General features: G+C 51.3%; 1 protein-coding gene across 5 annotated transcripts in view; it reads right to left on the bottom strand.

Annotated features, from left to right (window-relative positions):
• The window catches only part of TRAPPC9 (trafficking protein particle complex subunit 9), a 319,931-nt gene that overhangs the window by 220,016 nt on the left and 75,015 nt on the right, over nucleotides 1–24,900 (bottom strand). For all 5 annotated transcript variants that reach the window (XM_074316655.1, XM_074316658.1, XM_074316656.1 and 2 more), the window contains 5 exons: nucleotides 22,874–22,959; nucleotides 19,774–19,900; nucleotides 18,902–19,034; nucleotides 16,139–16,302; nucleotides 9,748–9,900 (listed from right to left, as the gene is read on the bottom strand). In XM_074316655.1, the coding sequence (XP_074172756.1) occupies nucleotides 9,748–9,900; nucleotides 16,139–16,302; nucleotides 18,902–19,034; nucleotides 19,774–19,900; nucleotides 22,874–22,959 (663 nt within the window). The remainder of the gene's footprint in view (nucleotides 1–9,747; nucleotides 9,901–16,138; nucleotides 16,303–18,901; nucleotides 19,035–19,773; nucleotides 19,901–22,873; nucleotides 22,960–24,900) is intronic.

Genomic DNA, 24,900 nt, shown 5'->3' with positions numbered 1-24,900 from the left:
CAGAACGTACCATAGGTGGACCCATATACCATATCATACACTCTCTCCTGTCAGGCTCCTCTCACTCAGCATACTTATCTTGGAGCAATTCCAAGTGATTGCATGTATCAGTAGTTCAGTCCTTTTTATTGCTGAAGAGTATTCTGCTGAATTGGTCCACTAAGTACCCCTATGGGAACGTTCACAGCTACTCACAACAGCCGGAAGCTGCAAACCCAAACATGCATCCCGAGTGCCGTGGACACGCGGTGGAATACCAGCCAGCAAAAAAGAGGAAAATGCAACGTGCACAAATCTCAGCTGATGCTGAGTGAAGAAAAATAAACAAATAACATCCATTCATTTCGGACCTGTGACCTCCCGAACTGCAAGAGAAATAAATCTGTGTCGTTAGCAGCCAAAATGAAAAAAAAAAAAAAAGACACAAAAGAGTATATACTGTATTTAGTTCCTCTGTACGAAAGTCAAGAACAGGCGAAACTAATCTATGATGCTAGAAATCGTAAGTGCAGCCCTCTTTGGGTAAAGCTGTAGATGGGGCAGGATCTAAGGCACCTACAGGGGCTGGAAAGCATCCGTACGTAGGTGTGGGTGTCGGCTGCAGGGACGAGCACGAGCACAGAAATAAAAATTCATCACGCTGGATGTACACTTAACATTTGTGCTCATTACTGCATCATATAAGTTATATTTCCATAAAAAGACTCTAAGTACCGTTTTTAATAACAAAAACAAAACTAAAATATCTAGGAACAAATCTAGTAAAATACTGTAAGACCTTTATAGAGAAAATTAGAAAACATTATTGTAAGACATTAAAGACAAATAAATGAAGAGACAATATTCAGAGATAGGAAGACTTAGCATCATAGAAATGTCAGTTTTCCCCCAAATTCATCTATGCAATCAATGCTGTCTGTCATACAGGGTCTCAGCTCCCGCTCACCGCATAAGAACGCAGGACACGGTGAGGCCAAAAACGAACACCCACGGAGCCATAGGTAGGGGAGTCACACCACTGTCGTTTTGCTGGCAGCTGGGTTGTAGACACAGGAAGCAGGAGCCACACTGTCCACAACCCGCACTCCACCGTGCTAACTGCAGTCCACGCTTCCCAGCCACCATCTTGTTTCTAGCCCAAATTTTCTGCTAGCGTAGCCACGGCAGTTATATTAGTGGCCAATGGCTCACTGGTTACAGCTGACAGCCAACTAGCCACAGCTGATGGCCATCCAATCACAGTTGATGGCCATTTACTACCCAAGTGAGCACCTTTCCACGTGAGGCCGAGAGCCTGGAAACTGCACTCCCGGCTCTGTCCCCACACCGTCCCAATCAATATTCTAACAGACCACTTTGAGGAACCCGACAAACAGATTCTAAAATTTATATAAAGATGGAAGGACAGAAAATAGTCAAAAAGCTCCTAAACAATAATCTAGAAAGGAAACTTGCCCTATCAGATTTCAAAATGTATCATCACAGGAAATAGAAAATGACAAGTAACTGTCTGCTTGAAGAAGCCCCAAATTTGGAACAACTGACCTGAAACTAGGAGAGTGACCGTGAGTTTTTCAAGACAAGGAGAAGACAGATACTCTATCAAAGGCCCCCAAACTTTACTGCACTTAAGAATCATTCAGAACACTTTATAAAACCCCGATGCCCAGGTCACACCCCGTGCTTATTAAATCAGTGTCTAGGGTTGGGGACCAGGCCATTTCCATGGTCCCCAGGTGATTCCAGTTTGCAGAGAAGTGTGGGATCCACTGGTCTACACTCAAAGGCTGAAAGCATAAGAGGACACGGCAATCCAGAGACATACAAGCCACGCAGCACTTGTGGGATACAAACTCACTGTGGGAGAAGAGGAAACGAGGCCGACCGGGCAGCCAGCGCCAGACCGCACAAGCCATCCTGCGGACTTCACCCACAGGGCAATGGGACTGTCCAACAGTCCAGATTCTGCCTTAGAAACATGACTGTGAGGGCCACATGGAAGATGGAGAGGAGGGGCGGAAGGAGCAGCTGGGCGACCAAGCGGAAGACCACTCACTGCATTGTGAAGCTGCTTCAGTCAGAGCAGTGCTAATGCAGAGAGACACGGGCTGGAAACACAACAAAACTGACAAGATTTGGCACGGGCAACAGCACAATGTAACAGTAAACCAACCTGCAACCGTCCACAGACGTCGTCCCCTTCTCTCTGAAGAAAAACAGAGCCTCTGAAACCCCTGTGCTGAGCGCCTACCGCACCTGCTCTCCGCGCACCACCCCCACTTGGCTGGGCGCTCGGTGGGTGCAGAAGGCCTCGGCCCTGGCTGCTGCCTCAGGAATGGCAGGCGCCTGGGCTTTCATTCTCCGGTGGTGGTTTAGGAAGTTCCTTTCCAGCATCAAAGGACTGAGTCAACCTTCCCACCTGCAGGGCTGACAGTGGCCTGGGGACAGGCACACCTCCATAGTTACTGGACAGACATCTGGGCAAGAACGCAGCGGGGGGGCTTCCGGTCTCGCTCAGAGGTGCTCCTGGGGGCTCCAGGGAGGCGGGCCCACCTCCCCCCGCCGAGCTATCACTGCCTGTGAGTCAGAGCTGGTGGGTGCGACGGGCTGAATATACCAATGGCCAGGCTGACCAACGCGTCACCAAGCTTTTCCTTCTGAACAAAAGCACAGAACCACTGAAAACAAAACAAAAGCAGTGCGTCATCTCACCAATGGCCAACACAACCTGAAAACGACTGCGGGTTGGAATGAAAATGCAGGATGTGGACTTCGGACTGTAGCCAAGAGCTTACAAAAGCACTGTCCCCACCCTGAAGGCAAGGGACAAGCTGCATAACTGCAAATGAACTTTTCCTGAGCCAATCAGAGGACTGAAGTCTGTTCACAGATGCCCCAGGACAAGCAGGACCCCGGCACAGGCCTCGGTGGGCCTATGCGGACACCGTAAAACGCAGTGACAAGGTTCCCCAGAAACGGTGAGCGAACACTAGCGGCCCCATGTGGGCTACAAAAGAGTAAGGCTCCTGGGGCCTGCTGTCCACGTCATGCATGAGTTTTACCACCAAGAGCTCCGGGGTGGGGGGAGGGCAGAGATAAAAGACCCTGAGAAGGCATCTTGGTGCTGGGTGGGAGGGGACAGCGGTCACTGCACCAGACCAGCCTCTCCTCTCCTCTCCCTAGTGGCTCAAAGCCTTAATCTGCAAGAGCAAAGATGAGCACGAGGGTGCTGACGGAAGCCCCCCACCGCTGGGGATGGGGACCAGCAGCCACGATCCAAACCTCCACCCAGAGCCACCTGCCCCACCTCCCCCGAAACGCGAGAGCCTTCAGGCACGTGGACCAGGGCTGCAGAGAAGAGGTCCGGCTGGCTGGGGTGGGGGACGTGTCACTGAACCCATCTGAGCCGATGAGAGAGTCTCGAGAGAGTGAGCTCAGAAAGAAAGTACAAGAGGGTGTTGGATGGAGCCCTAATGGTAAAGAGGGAAAGAAAGAACCAGCAAACGAAACCCATGAGAAACAGAAGACAAAGGGAGATGCAGAGGCTGGAGCTGACCTGCAGGGGCGGAGCCAGGAGCTGGGATCAGAAGCAAGATGCTGCCTTCCCTCGATGTGGGTGGTGTATAGTGCGAAGGCCCAGGGGCACAGGGACACGGAGCTGGGCCACAGGCCGGGCCGGAGGCCAGAGGAAAGGTGGCCTGACGGGGTGGCCTCGGAACCTCCTCTCATATATGGTGAGATCTCTGAGAACCTACAGGAAGAGCCTTGACAACGGGATGTAGCAAGCACTCAACAAAGGTGTCCTCTCGTTCCATCGCCTACATGTTCTGGCCTCAGAAAAAGCCCGTTTCACTAAAATCCATCACTGCCTTCTTAAAATCAAATGTTTGTGAAAGTCTCAGGCATCGAGGAATGACAAAGAAAAAAAGAAACACAATGGCATGAAGATTCCAACCACCTTTGTAATTCAGGATGAGTCATTGTCCTTATGTTTTAAAGACTGAGATTTCTAAAAATTAGTATTTCTTTTCAGAGAGAGCGGCAGACCAAGACATAGAAACCAAGTGACACCCCAATTTCAGAGTACAATACCAGGAAAATGGACACGTTACGGAAGGGAATGTGTTATATTCCAGTGGCAGCTCCCAAATCAAATCAACCCCTGGTCACAACGAGAAGCTGAAGCATCTGTCATCATTGACTGTGAAGGGACAAAATATAATGAAATGCCCAACGTCAATATGGTTTCTTACACAAGACTCCAGCTTTGGACACAGAATTGAACTGCTTCCAACTTCCCACAGGCAGAGTTTGTCTTCAGCTTAATAAACAAGAGACATTTCAGGCCAGAAGAAATGCGTTTTTCCATGGGGCACAGAAGAAATGCTAACGGGAGCTCACCACACTGCGGGACTGGCTCCTGAGCCCTGGCTGCAGACACGACGTCCTCCCGCACAGCCTGCCTCCCGCACTGGGCTTCCTGTCCAGCCCAGCTGCCTCTCTCCTGCTTGAGGCCTCCGAGCCTCCCCTTGAACTGTTACGTCTGTCACCTACCGCCCCAGGTGCGCCTCAGGCCAGCCCTGCGATCTGCCCACTCACCTTTCAGCCTTCAGCGACTCCCCAGCATCAGCCAACAGAGTCCGAATTACTTGTCTGGAGGGTCAAGCCCCCCACAGCCTGCCTTAACCTCCCGCTCCCACCTCGGTCCTCTCTTTCTCCTGACCCCTCCATGCTGTCACCTCCCTCCCTCCCTGCTGGGGTGGCGCTCACCCTCAGTCAGGCCCAGCAGCACCCCTTCCCAGAATGCAGGGTCAGGACCACCCAGTGTGGCTTCGCAACATGCCTTCCATCCCTCACTCAGGAAGTATTTGCTGAGCATCTTCTCTGGGCCAGGCCCTGGGCTGGGACGGGCACACCATGGAGCCGTCATGGGTTCAATCCCAGACGACCGCAATAAAACGAGCCTCACAACGAAGCAAGTCCTAGTCTTTGTGCAGGTGGAGGGTCTCGCTTTCCGTTTGTTAAAAGCACAGCTGTTGTGGAGAGCAATAAAGTGAAGCGCCATAAAATGAGGTCGGCCTGTACTGGGAACAGAGATCGTAAAAGAAAGCAGCGGGCGAAACCTAGTAGTGGTGTTCAAAGCTGCCAAGGTAACACACAGGCCTTGGGAACACATAGGGAGGGTCTTAGGGCTGAAAGAGGAATGACCCAAGTGAGGGTCAGCAGACACAGGATGGGGAGACATTCCAGGTGGAGAACAGGGTGTGAAAATGCACAAAGGCAGCAACTGGGGAACAACTCAAGATTTCAGAACGGCCAAAGGATGACATGTATGGGGCAGCACCAAGGGGGACACAAGAAAAAAGGGGGGTGGTTGGGACCAGATACTACACGGCCTTCTATGCCAAAGTGAGAAGCATATTTGTTTTTGAGAAAATAAAACCAAACACGCCTAATAGAAAATGGATCCCAGGCAGCCAGGCCAGTGACAGGGGAAGGAGTTACCAGGCTCTCATTCGTGGTGGTTCAAACGGAAGATGCTTCTAGTGTGCGCCAAGCGGAAGGGGAGACGGAACGGACTCAGGAGAAAGGACAGACAGGACTTAGTGATGAACTGGGGAGCCTCAGCAGTGAGAGGAAAAGAAAGTCCAGAGTGACCCCCAGCCTCTCACCTCACCTCACCTGGGTGGGTGGGGGTGGCCAGAAAAACAAATACAGGACTAGAAGCCCCTTCTCTGGGGGAGAAGTGCCAGCACACAGCTGCAGCAAAAGTGTCCCGGGCTGGCCACACTGGGGGGGGTAAGAGAAGCAGCGTGACTTCACCACCCCCCACGGCGGCCAGATCAGGGCCACGGGAGACCGTCCCCCAGGGTTTCTGCCTCGGGGGAAAGTGAGAGCGTGTGGCTGCATGACGCTAAGGAGCCCCTGCTCTCTGGCCGCACAGAACACCGAGGGCCCAAACACGTCCAACGAGTCTTTTGTTTTAAATCCAGGCTAGCTGTCAGGATTGCATGTAGCATTTGATTGTCCTATCTCTTCGATCTCCTTTAATCCAGAACAGTCCCCACCTGTCTTTACAAAATGGGAATCGTTGTGTAAAATCATCTACTTTTACAGAGCTGTTGGGAAGATGAAACAGAAACAATGAAAGTAAGTGGTCAGCCCAGAACCAACAGGCGTATCTGACAAAGTGCAGTCAGTATTAATCGTCTTCCATCTGTGTACACTGAATGCAGTCTCCTGGTTTGCGTGACAGCTGTATGTAAGTTTTAAAGTGGCTCCGAATTTCAGTAACCCTAGTTAATGAGTCCATGCCTGAAAAGCAAGTTGGGCCCACAAGTGGTCCACAGCTGGGGGTTCCTGAAACCGTCCGATGGAGAGCCACACAAGGGTCACCTCCCAGTTCCAAGAGGCCACAAAGGCGTCCCTGCCACTGAGTGCACAGCTGTCCCTGAATAAAGGCAAACCTACGGCCTCCCGATCCCTCAGACTGGACTACACATGACAACGCGTCACCGACGGGCCAAACGCCGTGAGGGTCCCTGTGAGCCTGATTGTCCAGTCTCCGCTGTGAAACTAGCCCCAGCTGTGGAATGAAGAGTCTGTGTCTCGAATTCTACAGTTTGCTACATAAACAACCATCCAGAGCATCTATGAACCATACTCAATAAAGAGGGCATCTACTTATAACTATTAGGTTGCACGTACGTGATGCGTCCACGTGATCGGAAATGAGACCAGCCTTACATTCACTAACCACTTGGTAATCATAATTCTAGCTCGTTTTTATTTGGTTTTCATTTTAAAGATAGAGGAAGGTATTTCCAGACTACAAACCCCAAGCTGGAATTATACTTCCAGCTTAGAAGGGCAGAGACACTGCTCCAGGGCTCTGTAAGAAAGGCAGACAAACAAGAACATTAAAAAAAATAAAAGTCTGCACTGAACACACAAATAGCCACCAAAACAAACAAACGGTAAAAGCTAAGGTTCCCACCTTGAGGCCTTCCATTCTATTCCTCAGGAATAACATGCCACAGAGCGCCAGCAGCAGAGGTCACGGTCACCTTTCCCTCACATCGCACATCTGGAAGTCTACCTCCAAGACATACCCCTGGGATAAGAGTTAATCAAGCATTTTCTGGACAGATGTCAGGCACCATTTATTCTACCGAACTCCCTTCATGGGAATAAAAGTCAGAACCTCTGCCTGTAACCCTCCATCTACCTCTAGAAAAATGCAGGCCAGTCGTATAAAGCAGTTTACAAACAGAAAAAAAAGTCCACGTCATCTGATATTTCTTAAGGCCAGGTATAATCATTAGTTCCTAATGTGTCCAACAGTAAACTTGTTTTCCTCCCTTTGTTAGTAATATAAACTTTATAACTAAGTATCAGTGTTATACAAGGAGCCCTGCGATGGCTAAGCACTAGGGGGAAACAGGAGAACAAATCTTAAGAAGCGCGTTATGGACCGAATGTGTGTGTCCCCTAAACTTCATACGTTGAAGCCCTAACCCCCGATGCGACAGTGCTCGGAGGTGGGTGAAGTTCAGAGGAGGTCCTGAGGGCGGAGCCCCCACACCGAGGGCAGGAGCGGCGCCCACTCACTCACCCACGCTACAAACGCACAGCTGCCCTTCCTCCATCGGGCTTAGATATCGTAAATACAGGCCTGAGTGAGACCGACGGAGGCCTTGTTCCCATGAAGCTTAGCATCTAACAGATGGACGCAGGCAGTTACTTCCAGGAGCAAGCGCAGTGGACCAAGTAATGACGGGGAGGGAAGGTGCTACCGTAGCTGACGTCGTCTGGGCTCCGGTGGCCTCTTGACTGGGCAGACACCTGAACTGTGATCTAAATCAGGTGTGAGTCTTGTGGAATTGTGGGGGAGCAGCAGTCTAAGGAAGAGAACGGCAAGTGCAAAGGCCCTGGGGCAGGCTGGGCTGGGCACGCTCCTGCACAGGGTGGCCAGGGTGGCTGGAGACTCCTGGGGCAGGAGAAGCCTGAGGACAGTAATGTCCATCATCGGAAAACAAAACCCATACGTAGTCTCGCAAGTTCAACGTGACGGGATCATTTCCTAAGCATATGGGAAAGGCTGAGGGAGACTGGCCAGGGACAGAATCTAGTCCCCAGATAGAGACATCAGTCTCTGGAGGAAACCTGCTTCTTAAGTGCTGGCCAGGCCTCTGGGCCACTGGGCCGCCGCTCCCTAGCAAGGCCTGTGGAGCCCACACTTTCGCTGCAACTAGGAAACTTCCTGGCTCAGGTGCAAGTCACACATCCACTGTGGGAGCCCCTGCTGGACCCTACCAGATAAAGTGAGCTGCAGCTCCTCACGTCTCTGAGTCTCGGGTGTTCTATTCACGTTTATTTTTCTGGCTGACCCTCTGGGCAACAAGGGGCTATGGAATGATTATGAGGACAGACTCTAGAGTCAGGCTGCCTGGGTTCACAGCCCAGTTCCACCAGTTCCTAGCTGTGTGACCCTAGAAAAATTATTCAACCTCTCTGTGCCTTGATGTTCTCCTCTGTAAAATGGAGCTATCAATAGCACTATTTCAGAGGGTTACTGTGAGGATGACACGAGGTGATTTTTGTAAACCTCTTAGGTGTCAGCTGTCATTACTATTGTTCTCCAGGTGACAGACTCATCTCCACTTTCCAAGAGCCTAGCTGAGTGCTTACCTCATAATGAGAAGTAATTAAATGTCTTGTAATGTCACAGATGAGCAGTGGGAGGGGTTATAACGAACACAGTTAAACCTTTACTGTATCCCAGCTGAAGCACAAGCACTCACCATAAGCCCAGAAATGGACAGTATTATCATGCTATAAATTAGGAGGTTATGGTACAGAGCGGTCAGTCACTCACCAAAGTTACACAGAGAACCCGCTAACTGACCCCAGTAATACTCTTTGTCTGAATGTGCCCCCAAAAGGTCTCTGTTGAGGCCCTCAGCCCCCCACCCACCCCCCCGTCATGAGACTATATTTGGAGAAGGGGCCTGTGAGGAGGTGAGAAAGGTTAAATGTGGTCCTCAGGGTGGGGCCCCAACCCACAGGGTTGGTGTCCATATGAGAGACACCACGGCTCTCTCTCTCTCTGCCACGTGGGGACACGGGGAGGTCGGGCAGCTGTCTGAAGCCAGGAGAAGGGTCCTCACCAGAATCCAACCAAGCACACTAGCCCCCTTCTCCAGCCTCCAGACCTGTGAAAAATAAACGTCCATTGTGTGGCCACGCTGTCTGTGGCCTCGGTTACGGCAGCCTGAGCTAACGCGCCCACAATGCCTCCAAATGCATGAATGGATGCACGCGTCGTAGTTTGAAATAATTAATCCATGAAATCTCATCCCTGATCAGCTATTCCTACGTGTAAACAGGTCCCATCTCAGAGAAATCACCAGACTTGGAAGAACTTTAACATCCCAGCTAATTAGTTCTCAGCAGTTACATACTTGAAAAAATGCAGTCGTTCCCACATTCCACCAATTCAGAATGACCTCCTGGCAGAGCACAAAAATAGGCAAGAATGTGAATTAAGAAATCGTTTAACGAAGAAGCACGTTTATTACTTTCAGATCCACACAGTAACTCAGTCGGTTAACTAAGGGCCGGGGAGAGGTCTCGGGCAGCTTGGCTTCATGAATGGCGAGCAAGGCTCAGAGAGAGAACAGCAGGCACGGTGACTGCTGCCATGCAGCGGGGGCCACACGGGCAAATTAAAATGGGGGAGCTTACCGTCGCTGAGGTCTTGGAGGACGTTCTCCTGGCAGGAGAACTCCAGCTTCACCTTGATGTTGACGGTGAAAGTGGCCACCTTTCCAGGTTGCAGAGGAAACTGGGCAAGGGTTTCCTCTAGTTTCCAGCTCAAGAAGTCGCCGTACAATTTTTCTGCAATGACAACAATGATGGTGATGACGATGACAGAACTGAGCGAATATGAGACTTACCAAAACCCCTAGAAAACTCTGACGCATTCGCAAAAAGCAAAGAAAAACGCCAGCCATGTCCAATGTGGCAGATCGCAGTACCAAGGCCGTTTCAGAAGCCTGGGTGCTGCCAGGCCACCACCGCTCTCTGAGCGAGGCACAGGGAGGCAGGCCACCACGCTGGGAGCCCAGTCACCTTCGTAGCCACCACGCTGCTTCCTCACTGACAACGTCATTGCTTCTTTGCTCCTACAAATTCAGAGTTCAACCGCCATTCCTCCACAACCAATCCTTTCTACCACCTTAAAGAGAAACAGATTCACGTCTCGGAGAAAACCAGTCGGGCCCTGCGTGCTGGAAAGCCAGGTCCCAAAGCCGCAGGAAGACTGAAGTACACTGACATCTTTAAACGGCTGCCCATCTGCTAATGCAGCGGTGGGCAGCCCTTCTGTGAAATGACAATACCGGCTGAGATGCCCCGGCCCTGCAAAGGCCTCCCCTCCCCACGATGCCATCAGGCCATTTCCAAAACGCAGCCACCAGCAGCCAGCCATTCATTCAGATCCTTTCCGGTGGATGGAATGGGACTAGGGGAGGGCTCTCGGGAGCATCTCCAGCTGAACCAGCGTGGGCCCTGGGAAGAGCAGTCTGTCTCACCCCTCGCCCGCTCCTCCTCGCCTTCCCCACCTGGACCCCAGTGCCCCCGTTATCCCACCACACATGCTGCTCCCGCTGCCCAGAATGCCTGACCCACTTCCCTGCAGAGTGAATTGCGTCCGACTCATCCTGAGCCCAACTCCAAGGTTCCTTCCATGTGCTGCCTTTCCCATCCCACCTTGCTCCTTGGCTCTGGTGCACACACCTGTACTAGAACATCACCCCTCGTGTCGAGTGGTTCACTTGTCCACCCATCAATCAGAAGGCAGGGACTAGAGCCTGCCTTGGAAGCTCATGACCACCTCTCAAGGCAAGGTAGGTGCTGGCTCAGACACGGGCTTTAGGAGAAAACTGCCTGGGTTCAAATCCTGGCTCTAGCTGGGTATCCTGAGGTAAGTTACCAAGCATCGTGTGCCTCAGTTTACACATCTGTAAAACGAATTCATGGAAGTGAAGTACTCGGAATAAGCACGTAACCTGCTACTCCCCTGACCCCAATTCCTCATCCTGACTGGGTCATCAGAGCCCCCGACACCAGGGCTGCATGAGAAGCAAACAATTCCTGTGGCGTGCACAGCACTGTGCGGGCTGCTGGAACCGTCCACACCCCTCCCCGCTCGGTGACTCACGGCCCTGGCCCTCGGAAAGCACTCAGTAAGCGTGGGATGTAGAGAAGACAAATCATTCCAAGGCATCATCTCAGATTTAGATGTAGAACAGATGGGAATAAGTTACGTGAAAAAAGCAGACTACCACACTGAGCGTACAATATAATTTCAACCACATAAAAATACGCACGTAGAAAACAAGAGAAAAGCACACCTATCTATACGCTAATATTGGTTGTCTTGAATAGTGGGGTCACGGGTCTTTCAAATTGTTTCGTGTTTTCTGAATTTTGTACAGTGAGTATCTATCCTCCTTTCGTAAACACGCACGCACACATACACACTCACGCGTGCACACACGCGACCAGTTCACGCTTGTATCTTGGTTCACCCCTACCCACCCCCCTCCAGTGTAACAGGAGAGAAGCCTGGTGAGGCTGGCCTGCCGGCCAGAGCCTGCTAAGGACTGTGGCCCGCCCAAGACAGGGAGGTGAATTCTGGGCCACGGCAGCTGCTTTCCACGGTGCTCTACAGCAGGACCAGGCAATAAAGGGAACTGACGACAAGGACAGCAGCCACCTGGGGCACCTGAGTCCCCAGACTCGACTCTGCCAGCTGGAGAAACTGCTCCAAAGCGCTGGGTTGACCACTGCAGTCGTGCAAACTGGCAGATGGTCAAATGCCTGCAGATTTGCCCAGGCCTAAAAAAGTCCGAACGACATGTGCCCACCGGCCAGCACCATGGTAAGGCTGAGCGTGTGTGCCAACAACCAGACTGCACAGTACTCTCCCATCATGGGGACACACCGTCGCAGGAGTGTGTGCCACGGCCCAAGTCATCCAGCCGTACGTGGCAAAGTCAGGATTCAGACCCTGTGTGTCTCACTCCAAAGAACGTAATCTGAACCACAACTAAGTTTACAATTGAGGAAGGAAGGGAGGGAAGGAGGGGCTGAGGATGGCCTGATCCTGAGGGCTTCCTACCTTCCCGCCCCCCACAGGCCCAGTACCAGCCACAGCAGCTCACTCTCAGCCCCTCGACCCCCATCCACGCCCAAATGTGCAAGTGGGACTTGGCACAAAACTGAAGGAGAGACTAAAGAAACTGCGTCCTTTTTTCCGTTCCCCAAGACACTCCATTCTTTGACAATATTCAGAAGTAGGAAATCATTTTCTACAAGATTTACTTTTAAAACTTTGCTCCGCATTGCTGCTAAAAAAAAAAAAAAAAAAAAAAAAAAAAAGAATTACATAAAAATAGCACAGCACTTCAGAAACAGACCAGGCCAAAAAAAAAAAAAAGTCCAAAAACTCAGCAGGGCAGGCGACTTTACTGCAACCCTTCTGGCACTTGGGCCAGCTTATGACTGGTCCCCTCCGGTGCTCAGAACTGGCAACGTTGCTCCCGCTGCCCCTGCCTCCCCGCACGTCTGCTTCCGTGTGTGTTGAACAGGGCTTATGCTGACTCCTTTGCGGGCCCTTGCTCTGATCTGCTAGTTTTAATGCCGGCACACCCTCAGTCGTTGTTCAAGTTCACCATTCCAGGAAAAACAGAACGAGGAGGAAGCTGAGATGGTTTCTGAACTGTGCAGAGAGAGCCTCTCAGGCAGTTTGGACAGAGGCACCGTCCTCCCCGAGCAGGGCACACGTTTGTTGTTCCGTCGGCCGTGAGGATCCTGGGGTCCAGTTCCTGGAACCCGCAGACCAGATGCGAGCACAGGAAGAAGTCTTAGGGTCCCTCACTCACCCTGTGCCAGCCCGGTGCTGGGCGCAGCCCAGCTGCCCCTGCTTGCTCTCGAATGACCGCACGAAGGGTACTGGGACCTGGGAGCACCCAGGTGACAGCACCAAGCCTTACACAGCCAGACGGCCAGCTTGGGGCAGTCACGTGGCTGACAATGCACAGAGCAGGGAGGGCCGAGAAGCCAAATCCAGCTTCTCCTCTCAGTGGCTGAGAAGAGGCCACACAACACCCCACTCTGGCAGAGGTAACCGACCACAGGAGCAAGGACCTGGGAGCAAGAACCAGAGAGGGGGGCCGGCCCAGTGGCTCAGGTGGTTAGAGCTCCATGCTCCTAACTCCAAAGGCTGCCGGTTCGATTCCCACATGGGCCAGTGGGCTCTCAACCACAAGGTTGCCGGTTCAACTCCGTTATGGGCAGTGCCCCCGGCAACTAAGATTGAACGTGGCACCTTGAGCTGAGCTGCCGCTGAGCTCCCGGATGGCTCAGTTGGTTGGAGCGCGGGCTCTCAAGAAAAGGCCACTAACATTCATAGTCCCGTGCGCAGAATCTGACTATTCCCAAGCCAGTGGAAGGATCTCAAATTGCATGCTTGTTTCTGTACTAAGTTCTGTGGCTTCACAGAGACCCATTCAAACCCCTCTCACAGGGAGCACCCCCGCTGCCAAGTGACCACGGCACTTCTGTCTGAGCAGTGACAGACGTGTCCACAGCGCCCAGAGACTTTTCCATGGCTGCCGCAGTATGGAAAGCCCCACCACCAGATGTAATACATGTGCACCTCACAGGCGGCCTGTTTCCTCCCTTCCTCGCTGTGTACAACACGGAATGCCCGACGGACTTTTCGAAACCCTACACAATGACCTGCTGTGAGGAATAACACGATTAACTGACATCAATAGTTGAGCCTGTCACTGATTTACGCCCCTGTGGAGTTTAGTTTCAGAAAGAACAGCCGTGATTTTAATGCCCGAGGCCCGTGGCGTGCCCTCGAGGGGCGCTGGCCGTCTTCCATCGACAGTGAAACGGGAGGTGGCACCGCTGTCGACCTTCCAGGGAGGAGCACCGTCCACACCTGCTTCTAACCGCAGACGCTGCGCCACACCATTCACGAGAATCTCACCTCCATGCCCACACTCAGGGATTTTAATTACACCCACATGGAGTCATCGCTTTTTGACCAAAAATGAAACCAGAATAAAGAAAAGAAGGGGTGGGCGTGTGCACCTATGTGTGTGCACAGCGCAGACTCACACATTTCTCAGATTTGTTCAAAAGCAAGTACAATAAATTCATCTTCATTTGGGCTTAACTACAATGAAATCTGTGATTATTTAAGGAAAGGCGGAAGTCTGCATCTTTAACCTCCTACAAATAAAGACGTGCTGACAAACGACTGTCATTAGAATGACCGCGTGACATCTGGACGGGTGGATTAGAAACGCTCATCTCCACGTCGGGGGCTTGTGACCATAGGGACACGCTCACCCCAGAGCCTAAAGGACAGTTTAGACACCTGAGAGGGCCCCCAGAGGTCTGCTTGACTCTTAATATCACTGATCCTTACCATGTACTTAAAATGCAAAAGGATTGTAAAAAGGAGTTTGTAAGACTAGGGATGAAAACAGGACAGGAAAGCAAGGAGGAAGGAGAAAAAGAAAACCCACAAGAAACGTTTCTTTTCATGAAGAAAAGGGGTTCATTCCGAGGGGAATGAGCACGTGCCCAGAGACCTGTGAGGCCCGACAGGACCCTGGGTGCTTCCAGGCGTCAGGAACGGGGGAAGGAGAAGGGGGTGGGGGCGCGGGCAGGCCTCCCGCACGGCCAAGCTACAGAGGGGCTGCACCTCGAACGCTCCGCAATCTTAAAGCAAGCGTGAGCTGAGCACGTCAGTGGGCGCCGCCAGGCTCTGCAGTAACACGCCAGCTTCCTGACAACCCTCCACGGAGGGACTCGTGCTGTCGTACTGAGCACCTACCATGCGACGAGCGCTGGTCTAGTTCTCAGGCGCTGGAGACGCAGCAGAGAAAGACACAGGCCACCCCCACCCCTCAAAAGACCGCTTAGGGGTGTGGTGATTATTTCATGAGAAAAAATTACCTGAAGTCCCACTCACCTGGCCCTACAAAGTAAAAGCTGTTATTACTGTACTACTGAGACATGAAATAACTCTAACAGAAGCACAAAGAAAATCATGGAGCCCGGAGAAGGGGACGTTTAATTCCATAGAAAAGCTGCATGGAGTAGATACTCAAGAGACCCTTACGGAAGCTCAACTCAGTGAGCTTCATAAAGCCACTGCTCACACGGCAGGAGGTGTTGCTCGTGGCCCATAGTGAGTCCTCCCCTGTGACTGCTGCCCCCCCCACACACAGGGCATTCCCGCTCACACTCCCGGCTGGAGGCCTTTTCCCAGCTCCTCATATATATTAGACCAGTTATTAACACTGACAGTTTAGGGGGCTCTGTAGGATGTAAGTGACAGGAATTATCCCCTTTGTATATTTTGGAAACAGATGCTTTGTTTCCATTCATTTAGTCCCACAGGCAAATGTACAGCAGCTTGGGATGGGAACTGAAAAACAACGGCAGGTCGAAGCTCTCGCTGGGAAGCGCTGTTCTGCAAACGGCCACCCCGCGCGCTACGTGGGAGGGCTCCGGGGTCTGTGCCTCCTGCCGCTCACTAACCTCAATCAGAACAGGTATTCTGCCACATGTCTCCTCACTGAATTCTAGGAACAACTTTACACGGTAAGTACTGCCACCCCCATCTACCCAGGTGGAAACTCAGGCAAAAAAAAGAAAAAGGACAAAGAGCTGGCAGATGGTGAAGCCAAGTTGCTACACACGTCTTCTGGCCCCAGGCCACATGTGCCTCGGGACTAGGGAGCAACACCTGCCTGCGAGTGGGGCGCAGCAGCTGTCGGGGACCCACCTAGGAAACAGCGACTGGACGGTTGATGGGGGGCCCAGGCGGGCGTGCGTCTGAGCCTGCTAGCTCTTCATTCACTCCCCCCAGAAAATCCTCCCCGAGGGCCTCCACTCTCTCCCTGTGTGTTCCTCACACATCATCCACACGCCAGTTTCGGGACGGCCCCAAAGCTCCTGGAGTCTCGCACACAGGTTCTGTAAAGGGTCCCTTCTGCCAATCAAGAGCATCACTGCTGGGGCTGAGCCTATTTCAAGCTCTTACCTTTGGTGGTGAGGATTTTTGAGGTGACTTCCAGTTTCTCGAGTGGTTCCATTCCAATATTTTCCAGTTTAATGACAAGTTGCTGAGTTTCTCCGTTGTAAAGCTGGACGGACACATTAGTCGATATTTCGTCACCAGAGGAAGGCTGCAGTGAATGTGCAGATCTAAAATAATAGTAACAATCATAGATTTTAAAATGAAAGAAGAAAACCAACGGCATTTTAGAATTACTCACGTCCCCACTTAGGCATTTCAGAAACAGGGACTCGGGGACCTTGGCTGTGCACATGGAGTTCAGAAGGATGAGCCACCCCGCGCTGAGTGCTCTCCCCACGCAGACGAGTCCTGGGTCCCTGACGCGTCACAAGCATGACCACTCTCGCTCAGCCTTAGTTTCTCGTGTGTGTGAAGCATAAAATTACGTACTTACTGGATTACGGTGAGGGCGAAATGAAAAAATGAGTTAATTCAAATGAACTGTGAGCATGTTACTCTCTCAGAAAAATGAAAAATCTCATGCTCAGAATTACCTTGGGAAAATTCATAGGTTTAAGAAGAAAACTTAAGTGAACTATTCCAACTGATACCACGAGAACTGGAACAAGAGAGAAATAAAAAGTACAACAGACTCCACGTCACAGGTAAGAATGCCAAGCAACGCCTGCGAAGCCGAATGTGACACAGTGTGCCCTGGGGTTAGACGATTCCCTGCGGCCAGGTCTGCAGCCCTGGTCAGGGGAGGCCCCTTGCGACCTGGGCCCCGAAGCTCACCTGAACTGCCCTGAGGCTCCCACACTACAGCCCTCGTCTGTGGGTTTCCTGACTGTGGCTGAATCCAGACGCCAAGCAGCCTGAGCCTCCCCTCAGCAACCCACGGGCGGCACCCCTGCCGACACCCACGGGCGGCACCCCTGCCGACTCCCACGGGCGGCACCCCTGCCGACACCCACGGGCGGCACCCCTGCCGACTCCCGCGCAAGGGCAGTGGTGGCCATGGGGACAGGCTTCCAGTGGTCCCATGAGGACAAAGGCTGGACAGCTAGAGAGAGAGACGTGTGTGGCAGGTGCCGTTAAAATGCTTACACAGCGCTCGGGAGAAGTTTGGCCACAAAAGAAAAAAGTGGGGGTGGTCTCTGGAAGGGAAAGCGTCAACATTTTTCCTGGGATCAGAAGGGTTCACCTTCCTCCTTTCCCTGAGGGCCTTCCACAGGAAGCCACATTAGTCTAAACGTACGTGAGCCAACATCATACACTGCACTGAACTAGAAATGGGCTGCGAGCTGGACTGAGCAGGTTCTGGCCACAGCACAGGGCATGTGCCCCGTTGCCGCGCTGCTGACCAGCTCTTCCCAGCTCTGCTCCTGGTCACTGTGCCAAGGACCGGGGCAGACCCGGCCCTGTTTCCATGCCCCACAGAGACCTTCATGTCCCCACATCATTTGGTCCAAAGGACAGAAAAGCATGTTCCCGACAGTGCTGCGCTCACAGCTCTGCTGTCCAGGGGCAGAGCCGTTTAAGCGCACCAGGCTCACCGAGCTGGTCATGCCCTCCAGGGGCTTCCACTTCCAGACTCTCAGAGAAGATCTTGCTTTTGATGTCCTATCAAAGGACTCTTTGCCTAACCCAAGATCACAGAAATGTTCTCCTGTTTCATTCTAAAAGGTTTATACTGTTGGCTCTTACAGTTAGTTCTCTGATCCTTCTGAGTTCATCTTTTTCTGCATTTCATCTTATTCCTCAATCACACACTTCCTCCCCCCTCCAGGGTTTCTCACAGGCTGCTCCCTTTGTTAGAAAATCCTCCCGCCTCCCCATTTCACATGGCTGATTCCTCCCCACCCCCTCTCACACCACACTGATGTCACCTCCCAGAAGGAATCTGCCCTGAGCCCAGGTCCTGACAATAGGGAACTGGGATTGTCCCACCACCTGTCAATCTCCCCCACGTGACTGTACCTTCCTGGGCAAGGACTAGGGCTGGTGGGTTCCTTTTCACAGCCTTAGTGCCTAGCACAGCGACGGGCAACTGAGAAGGGCTCATGAAATAGGTGAGGGAGCTTTTAACACATTTCAGAAAATACCAAACACATTTCATGAAAACAGCCAAAAGGGTCAACATGAAGCATTATTCATAAGAGCAAAAATTGAGATGACCCCACATTTCAACAGCAAGGACATGAATGGCGCTGCAATTTTAAGATACCTTATGATGTACTTTTTTGAAGCCATTAAAATAATAATTCTTCAGCTTGTGTTATATGGTTAAGTAAAAAGGAATCTGTGACACTACACGTAACACAGCATAATCTCAACTAGTAAAACATATATATTTTTAAAGGATGAATAAACCCTAGAAGGGAAGGAACTCCCACTGAGCATCAATAGTAATTGCCTCTGGGACGCCTGAGACTTATGTCCCTTTCTGCTCTGTGCTACAAAACAGACTATTTTTAAAAAGATACCGGTAAAGAATTTTTCCTAAGTTCCCTAAAACCTTCACGGTTTTTCACAAAAGTTATAATTCCAAAGGCTAATTTCACGCTTTGCTCTGATCTTGGTAAGAAACACTTACACTCTGTTCCAATTCTCTGTAGGCAAAGCATAACGCCTACTGGTTACCTGTGAGAAAGCCGTCACCATACTCTGGTCACACAAATCACAGACTAACTCAGACCCTCGAGGCCATAAGAAGAAGTGTACTCAAAAATGCTCTGAAGTGCCATTTCTGATCAGAAAGGCGACACCTGCTGTGTGTGCACCTACCTGGGCAGAGACGTGCCGATCTGCAATCTGGGCAGAGCGGGGATGACTTCGACCGTGGAGCCGCCGGTCTTTACTCCCGGGAGGTTGTCCAGCAAACAGTCACTAAAGACGCCAAAGACCGTGGTGTGGTAACCTGGGGAGCAAGGGGAGCATCGTCACACTGCTGGGAGCCACCACGGGTCTCGGGCCCACACCTGAGTCATGAAAAGGGCGCAAGCGGGGTCCCTCTCCAAAGACCTGAGCTGAATTCGGCCCGTCACCTGCTGGTTCCACCCACACTCCCGCACTCGACCCTGCAGGGCCTCAGTCTCCTCCTACAGGAAGCGGAGCTGATAACAGCACCTGCATTCCCACTGCACAAGGCTGCCTGCGTCCAAACGGAATGTGCACGGAGTCTTTGTAAACTAGAAATCTCTGTGCCACTTATTCTGCCTCATGCCTTTACCAAGTTGCTTTCCGAATTCATCCAGCTCTAAAGTGAGAATGAGAGCCAGTACTCCTTTCCAGGATATAATGTGAATTAAGTATTAAGAAATGATTCAAAATCTTCTGTTGAGAGATGAAAGTTCGAGGGCCAATTATTGTTATTGTCCCTGCTACGTGATACGGCCCACCTGCTGCACGTGGGCAGTGCTATAGTTGAAGCTTCGCACATTTTCCAGGGTAAGCACTTGAAATTATTCAAGCAAAGCTTTAAACTGTCTTTTGAAATTTTGAGTGGATTGTTATAAACATCATTCACCGAGTAACAAAATTAAACAATTCCCAGTGGTTAGGACTGGAAGACCAGCTGACCAGTGACAGGCCTCAGTGAGGCAGGCCGAGAGCGCAGCCGTCCTACCGGACCTGAGTCAGAGAGAAATGGCCCTTACCGTTCACGGTGATCATGCCAGTCGTCTGGGGGACCCCAACAAGCGTCACCGGGTACAGACCAGATTCAGCCGGAAGGGACAGAGCCGCAGGGAGGGACTCGAACTCCACGCCGCTCACGAGGAGCCCCTAGAGCAAGGCACAGCGACGCGAGTAAGCACAGACCCCAAGTTCACGGTCAGTCCCCAATTAGCCATGGAACAGCCAGCAACAGGAGAGCTGCACGACCGCCAGCAGGACCGCCAGCAGGAAACGGCTTTTATACAAACCCACCGAGCACTGTGGAGACAGGCTGAAAGCGTGCTGAACACGAGACAACTTCCCTGGAAAGCACTGTGGGTGCCTGAAGCAGTCCATCCTGGTTTTAGCCCCGACTGCTGCATTTCTGATGTTTGTTTTGTTTTGCGTTTTACCAAATGGGAATGTAAACAAAAGAAAAACCATGAAATGTGGAAATGTATCATCTACTAACATCTCTCCAGTGTATCTGTGAGTCCTCAGTCCATTTCATTATGTACTGGGCACCAGACTTCACAGTGAACGAGACAGACCCCCTGGCCTCGAGACTGAAAACATCAGCACTCAGGACTTCCCAACACTGTAACAGAGGTGCTACCCAGTACAATAAGGCAAGAAAAGGAAGTAAAAGGCACACAACTATTTAAAAAAAACCACCAAAACTGTGAGCATAGAAAACCCCATGGAATCTACAATGAAACTTGAACAAATGCATTTAGCAAAGTGACAAAGTCGGCATAAAAAAAAAAAGCAAAGGTATTTCTGTAATCTAGCAATAAACAATTAGAAAATAAAATGTAAAAACTACCATTAACAAGAGGTTAAAAAAAAAGTCAACCAGCTTGGAGTAAACCTAATGAACAATAAATAAGATTTCCCCCCACTGAAATCCGCAGAACATGGCTGAGGTAAATTAAGAAGACCCAAGTAACTGCGGACTCCTTCTAGTGCACTCGTTTGCTGTAGTGCTTTGGACAAGCTGTTTCAGATGTAATTACAGGACTGAGCAGATGAGAACGCGTTGATGCTGTAAGCCCAAGTTCTCACGCTGGAAGAAAGGACCCAGCTATGGAACGGAGGAAGGCAAGAAAGAACCCTGTGGAGACGGATTAGAATTGGAGGTGACAGTATGAAGTCAGGATTTATAAATCTGTCTTTGTACAGCGCACAGGGCCTGTGTCTACACGTACGCACACAGATGTAGGCACTGGCTCCTAAGGAAGTACAGGCCCCTGTGGGTATGTGGCTATCCATGCACACTCTTCCTAACTGTCTGCAGAAAGCACCAGAAGCAAAGACACCGCAGCAGCAACGAGCACACCTGTCCCCATTGAGCAAAAGCATGAAATGTTGTAACTATGTGTAGGCCACACATAGTCGGCAGGAGTGGAAACAGAAAGCAATTAAATGGCTATTGTCTCTAGGCAAAATATACAGGCATTTAATTTGTTTTTAAAATAGCTAAAGCAAACATGGCCAACTGTTAACATTTTCTAAATGTGGATGGTGGATATATGAGTGTTTGTTATTCTTGGAACATGTTATATGTTTGAAATAGTTCATAACTTAATTTTTAAAATCCTGACCGTGATTTGTGGGCTATCTCCTAGTGGTAATTTTTTTTTATATTTTATTGGGGAAAATTGGGGAACAGTGTGTTTTTCCAGGGCCCATCAGCTCCAAATCAAGTCTTTGTTTTCAATCTATAGTTGCAAGGGGCGCAGCTCACCATCCCATGAGGGAATTGAACCTGCAGCCTTGTTGTTGAGAGCTCGTGCTCTAACCAACTGAGCCAGCCGGCTGTCCCTCCTAGTCGTCATTTTTATTTTATCCTTTGTTCTTCCTAATTTTTGACAAAAAGCACATATTATTTCATGTTTCAACCCAATAAAGATGAAAGCCATTTTTTAAGACAAGAAACATGTAGGGAAGGGCAGCAGGCATATGACACTTCCAACCACTTTGGGGAAGAGTCTCTAAACAGCCGTCATTCCCTGTTTAGGCCGAGACAGAAAGTCACAGAAAGGCCCGATCCAGGGCCCAGCCAAAGCTCCCCCTGGAGGAGGAGGCAAACCTTTGCCCTCCGAGGACCGTTCTCTGAGCTACCAGGACTGTCAGCTTAATGTACAGCGGAGTTTCCAAAACTCAAACAGACGTTGGAACGCTATGCCGCATGCTGGAGGCCTAAGCGTCACCATAATAACTCCCCGTCTGCCCGGCAAACTGAGTCACCCTTGTATCCTCAGCAGAGCCGTCCATCACCTCGCTGACTGCACCTGGGTGCCTGTGCACCCCCACCCCACAGCACTGACCACAGTCACGGCAGGGACCAGGTCCCCTGGTGTCTCACCTGCGGCCTGACATGTGGCACAGGCACTCAGCAAGATACCTGCATGCAGGGCCCACCTCTGACCCTGAACGTGAGTCGTAAAGCTCTAAAGGAAAATACCTCCTCTGTGTGTCACCGAAGTTACAACGCAGGACTGTGCGTTCACAGGCACAGAGAGGACTCGGAGGATGGGACCCCCAGGGGCGGCTTTGCTCTGCGAACGTTAGAATTAGCTTGCAGAGCCAGGACCAAGCCCCTTCCCACAGGAAATCAGGTGAGCAGTTCCCACGAACACCTCTACAGGGCGACCCTTAACGCACTGCACAAACAGAACCAGAGCGTTGGGATTCGAACCCAAGACGAGCCCCTGACTAAACAGTCGGCCGCCCTCACGCTCTGCAGAGCCCTCTCCTCCCTCCTTTGGGCCTTGAGCACCTTATCCTCTTGTTGCAACAAAGTAAACCATGTCAATCACCCGCGAAGTTCAGCGTGATGATTTCAGATCCTATAAGCAGTCAGCTAAGCTCGGTGTGTGTCTTTGTTCACTGATTCAAACACCTATCGAGGGCCAAGAACTAAGCACACAGGAATGGCAAGACGTGCTCTTCACTCACAAAAAGCTTAGAATCTTTGGCAAAACAAATACAAAAGCAGACACACAGCACAAGACGTATGCCTCAAGCACTAAGGAAAAAACATACTTTAATGGTAAGCTGTGTTTGGCCCCAAAGGGTCACATGACTGGTGATACTTACCATGTTTTCAACTCGCAGTTCAAACGGCATCGGGTTATAAACCATCAGCTGAACTTCACACACGTCCCCCTGGACCCATTGGAAATCTAGAAATACACACAGACGGGTATCCCTGTGTTAGTTGGTATTTTGCGTGTCTCACACGGTGTCTGATTACGTCCCTGGCGATTTGTTTTTCCAGGGAAGCAGTGGGCATTAATGTCATCCTGGGATACACAATTCAGAGCTGGTTTTCCCGCTCGCTTTCTCTGAAACACAGCGAGTCATCACTGCCACTTGGACGCTCTGTGACTGACGTTTCTCGGCCTCTTCTGCACGCTGCTTCAGGCCCGCAGGCCAATGCGGCTTCACAAACCCCAAATCAACCCAGAAGTACCGTTCTCAGTGCAGGGCCGTAAGTCACGGCCTGGAGGCTGGCACTTAGGAATCTGGCACTGCGGTCAATTTAAGTGGCATATAGCTCGATGCCCCACTCCCCTCCCGAGAGAAGTTGGCGGCTTTCCTCCCTGACCACTCCCAAGTCAGCTGCAGTTCAACACCCACGGGAGGCAGAATTCTGAGATGACCCCCAGATGCCCACCCCTGTGATCCTCTCCCCTGAGTGTGAATATGAGGATGAGGTTCTGTTATACAACGAAGGCAAAGGGAGATGTGATGTGATGAACATCTCCAATCAGTCGACTGATTTAATCAAAGGGTGGGCCTGGTCTAATCAGGTGAGCCCTTAAAAGGGACCATACCCTTCCTGAAGGAAAAGATTCAAAGCAGGAGGACGGATGGAGGAGGCCATGTGGCAAGGACGCAAGAATGACCTCTAGGGGCTGAGAGCGGTCCTGGCTGACAGCTAGCAAGAGAACAGGGGTGTCAGTCACACAATTGCAAGGAAATGAATGACCAGCCAGCAGAGGGAGCCTGGAAACAGATCTCCCCAGTCCAGCCTCCAGCCGGGGACACAGCCCCAGCTGACACGTGGATTTCAGCCTGTGAGCCTTGAGCAAAGGACTCAACTAACATGTGCTGGACTCCTGACCACGGAAACAGCAAGAGAATTAATTTGCCTTGTTTTAAGCCACTAAGTTTGTGGTGACTTGATGCAAAGCAAAAGACAACTAACACAGCACCCATCGCATTTCCGTGGCCGCTTCTTCCCTTTAAGCTACTCCATGAGGCAAACCAGGGCCTCAGACTCAATGAGCACGTGTGGGGCACGAGCTGGGTGGTGAGGCCCTTTCAAGCAGGCTGTCTTATCTCACTGCCTCAGAGCTGGGTATTATCACCTCCACTGTCACCAGGCAGGTACTCAAGGTCCGAACACGGTAAGCGACACCCAGGCATCACAGAGCCTGGGCACGGGCTTCCAGCCCAGGTGTCTGAGCTCAAAGAGGTGTGTAGAATGGACACTCGTGGGTGGTTAACAGGCTTCTTCTAGGGTGGATACTAAGGTACTGACTAGAGTCCCTCACTTTCAACAAGACACGGTTTTCGCAAACCCTTGGCAGCAGGCTCCCTCAGACACAGACAGGCGCCTCCTGTCCCACGGTCTTCTCACGGCTGTTCCACCCCTCCTGGCTCCAGAAACGCAGGTGTCTCCCTCCCTCCCCCTCCCCTCTCCTTCCCCACCCCCTCAGCTGTGAGAACCTCACGGAGGCTCACAGAGGTCACCCGCCTGCGTGTGCTCACACCCACCCTCGGCGGCATCAGTGAGCCGCCACCGCCGGCGTGGTGAGCACCCCACAGACGATGAAACTGTCACTCGTTTTAACACATGCCTATGCCGGGTGGCTGAGGAATTGTGTGTTTTCTCTGTCACGGTCAAAAAAACCATCATTTACAAAAACCATTGCCTGGAGTCCTGAAAGGAATCATTTAGCCTTAGATGGTCCTGGTCTACCGAGATAAATCACTGATTACATGGGTCGCTGTTTCTGTGGGAAAGGAGGAGATAACTGCCTTCCAACCCTGAGTGAGTCAAGGCACAGGACGGAGGCCGTTCCTCGACGTTCCGTCCCAGAGGCAGGGGAGGCACA

This window comes from Rhinolophus sinicus, linkage group LG12 (genome assembly GCF_036562045.2).
Source record: "Rhinolophus sinicus isolate RSC01 linkage group LG12, ASM3656204v1, whole genome shotgun sequence".
NCBI lineage: Eukaryota > Metazoa > Chordata > Mammalia > Chiroptera > Rhinolophidae > Rhinolophus > Rhinolophus sinicus.
Note: the sequence above shows the minus strand (reverse complement) of the source record. Positions and strands in the feature narration are given on the sequence as shown.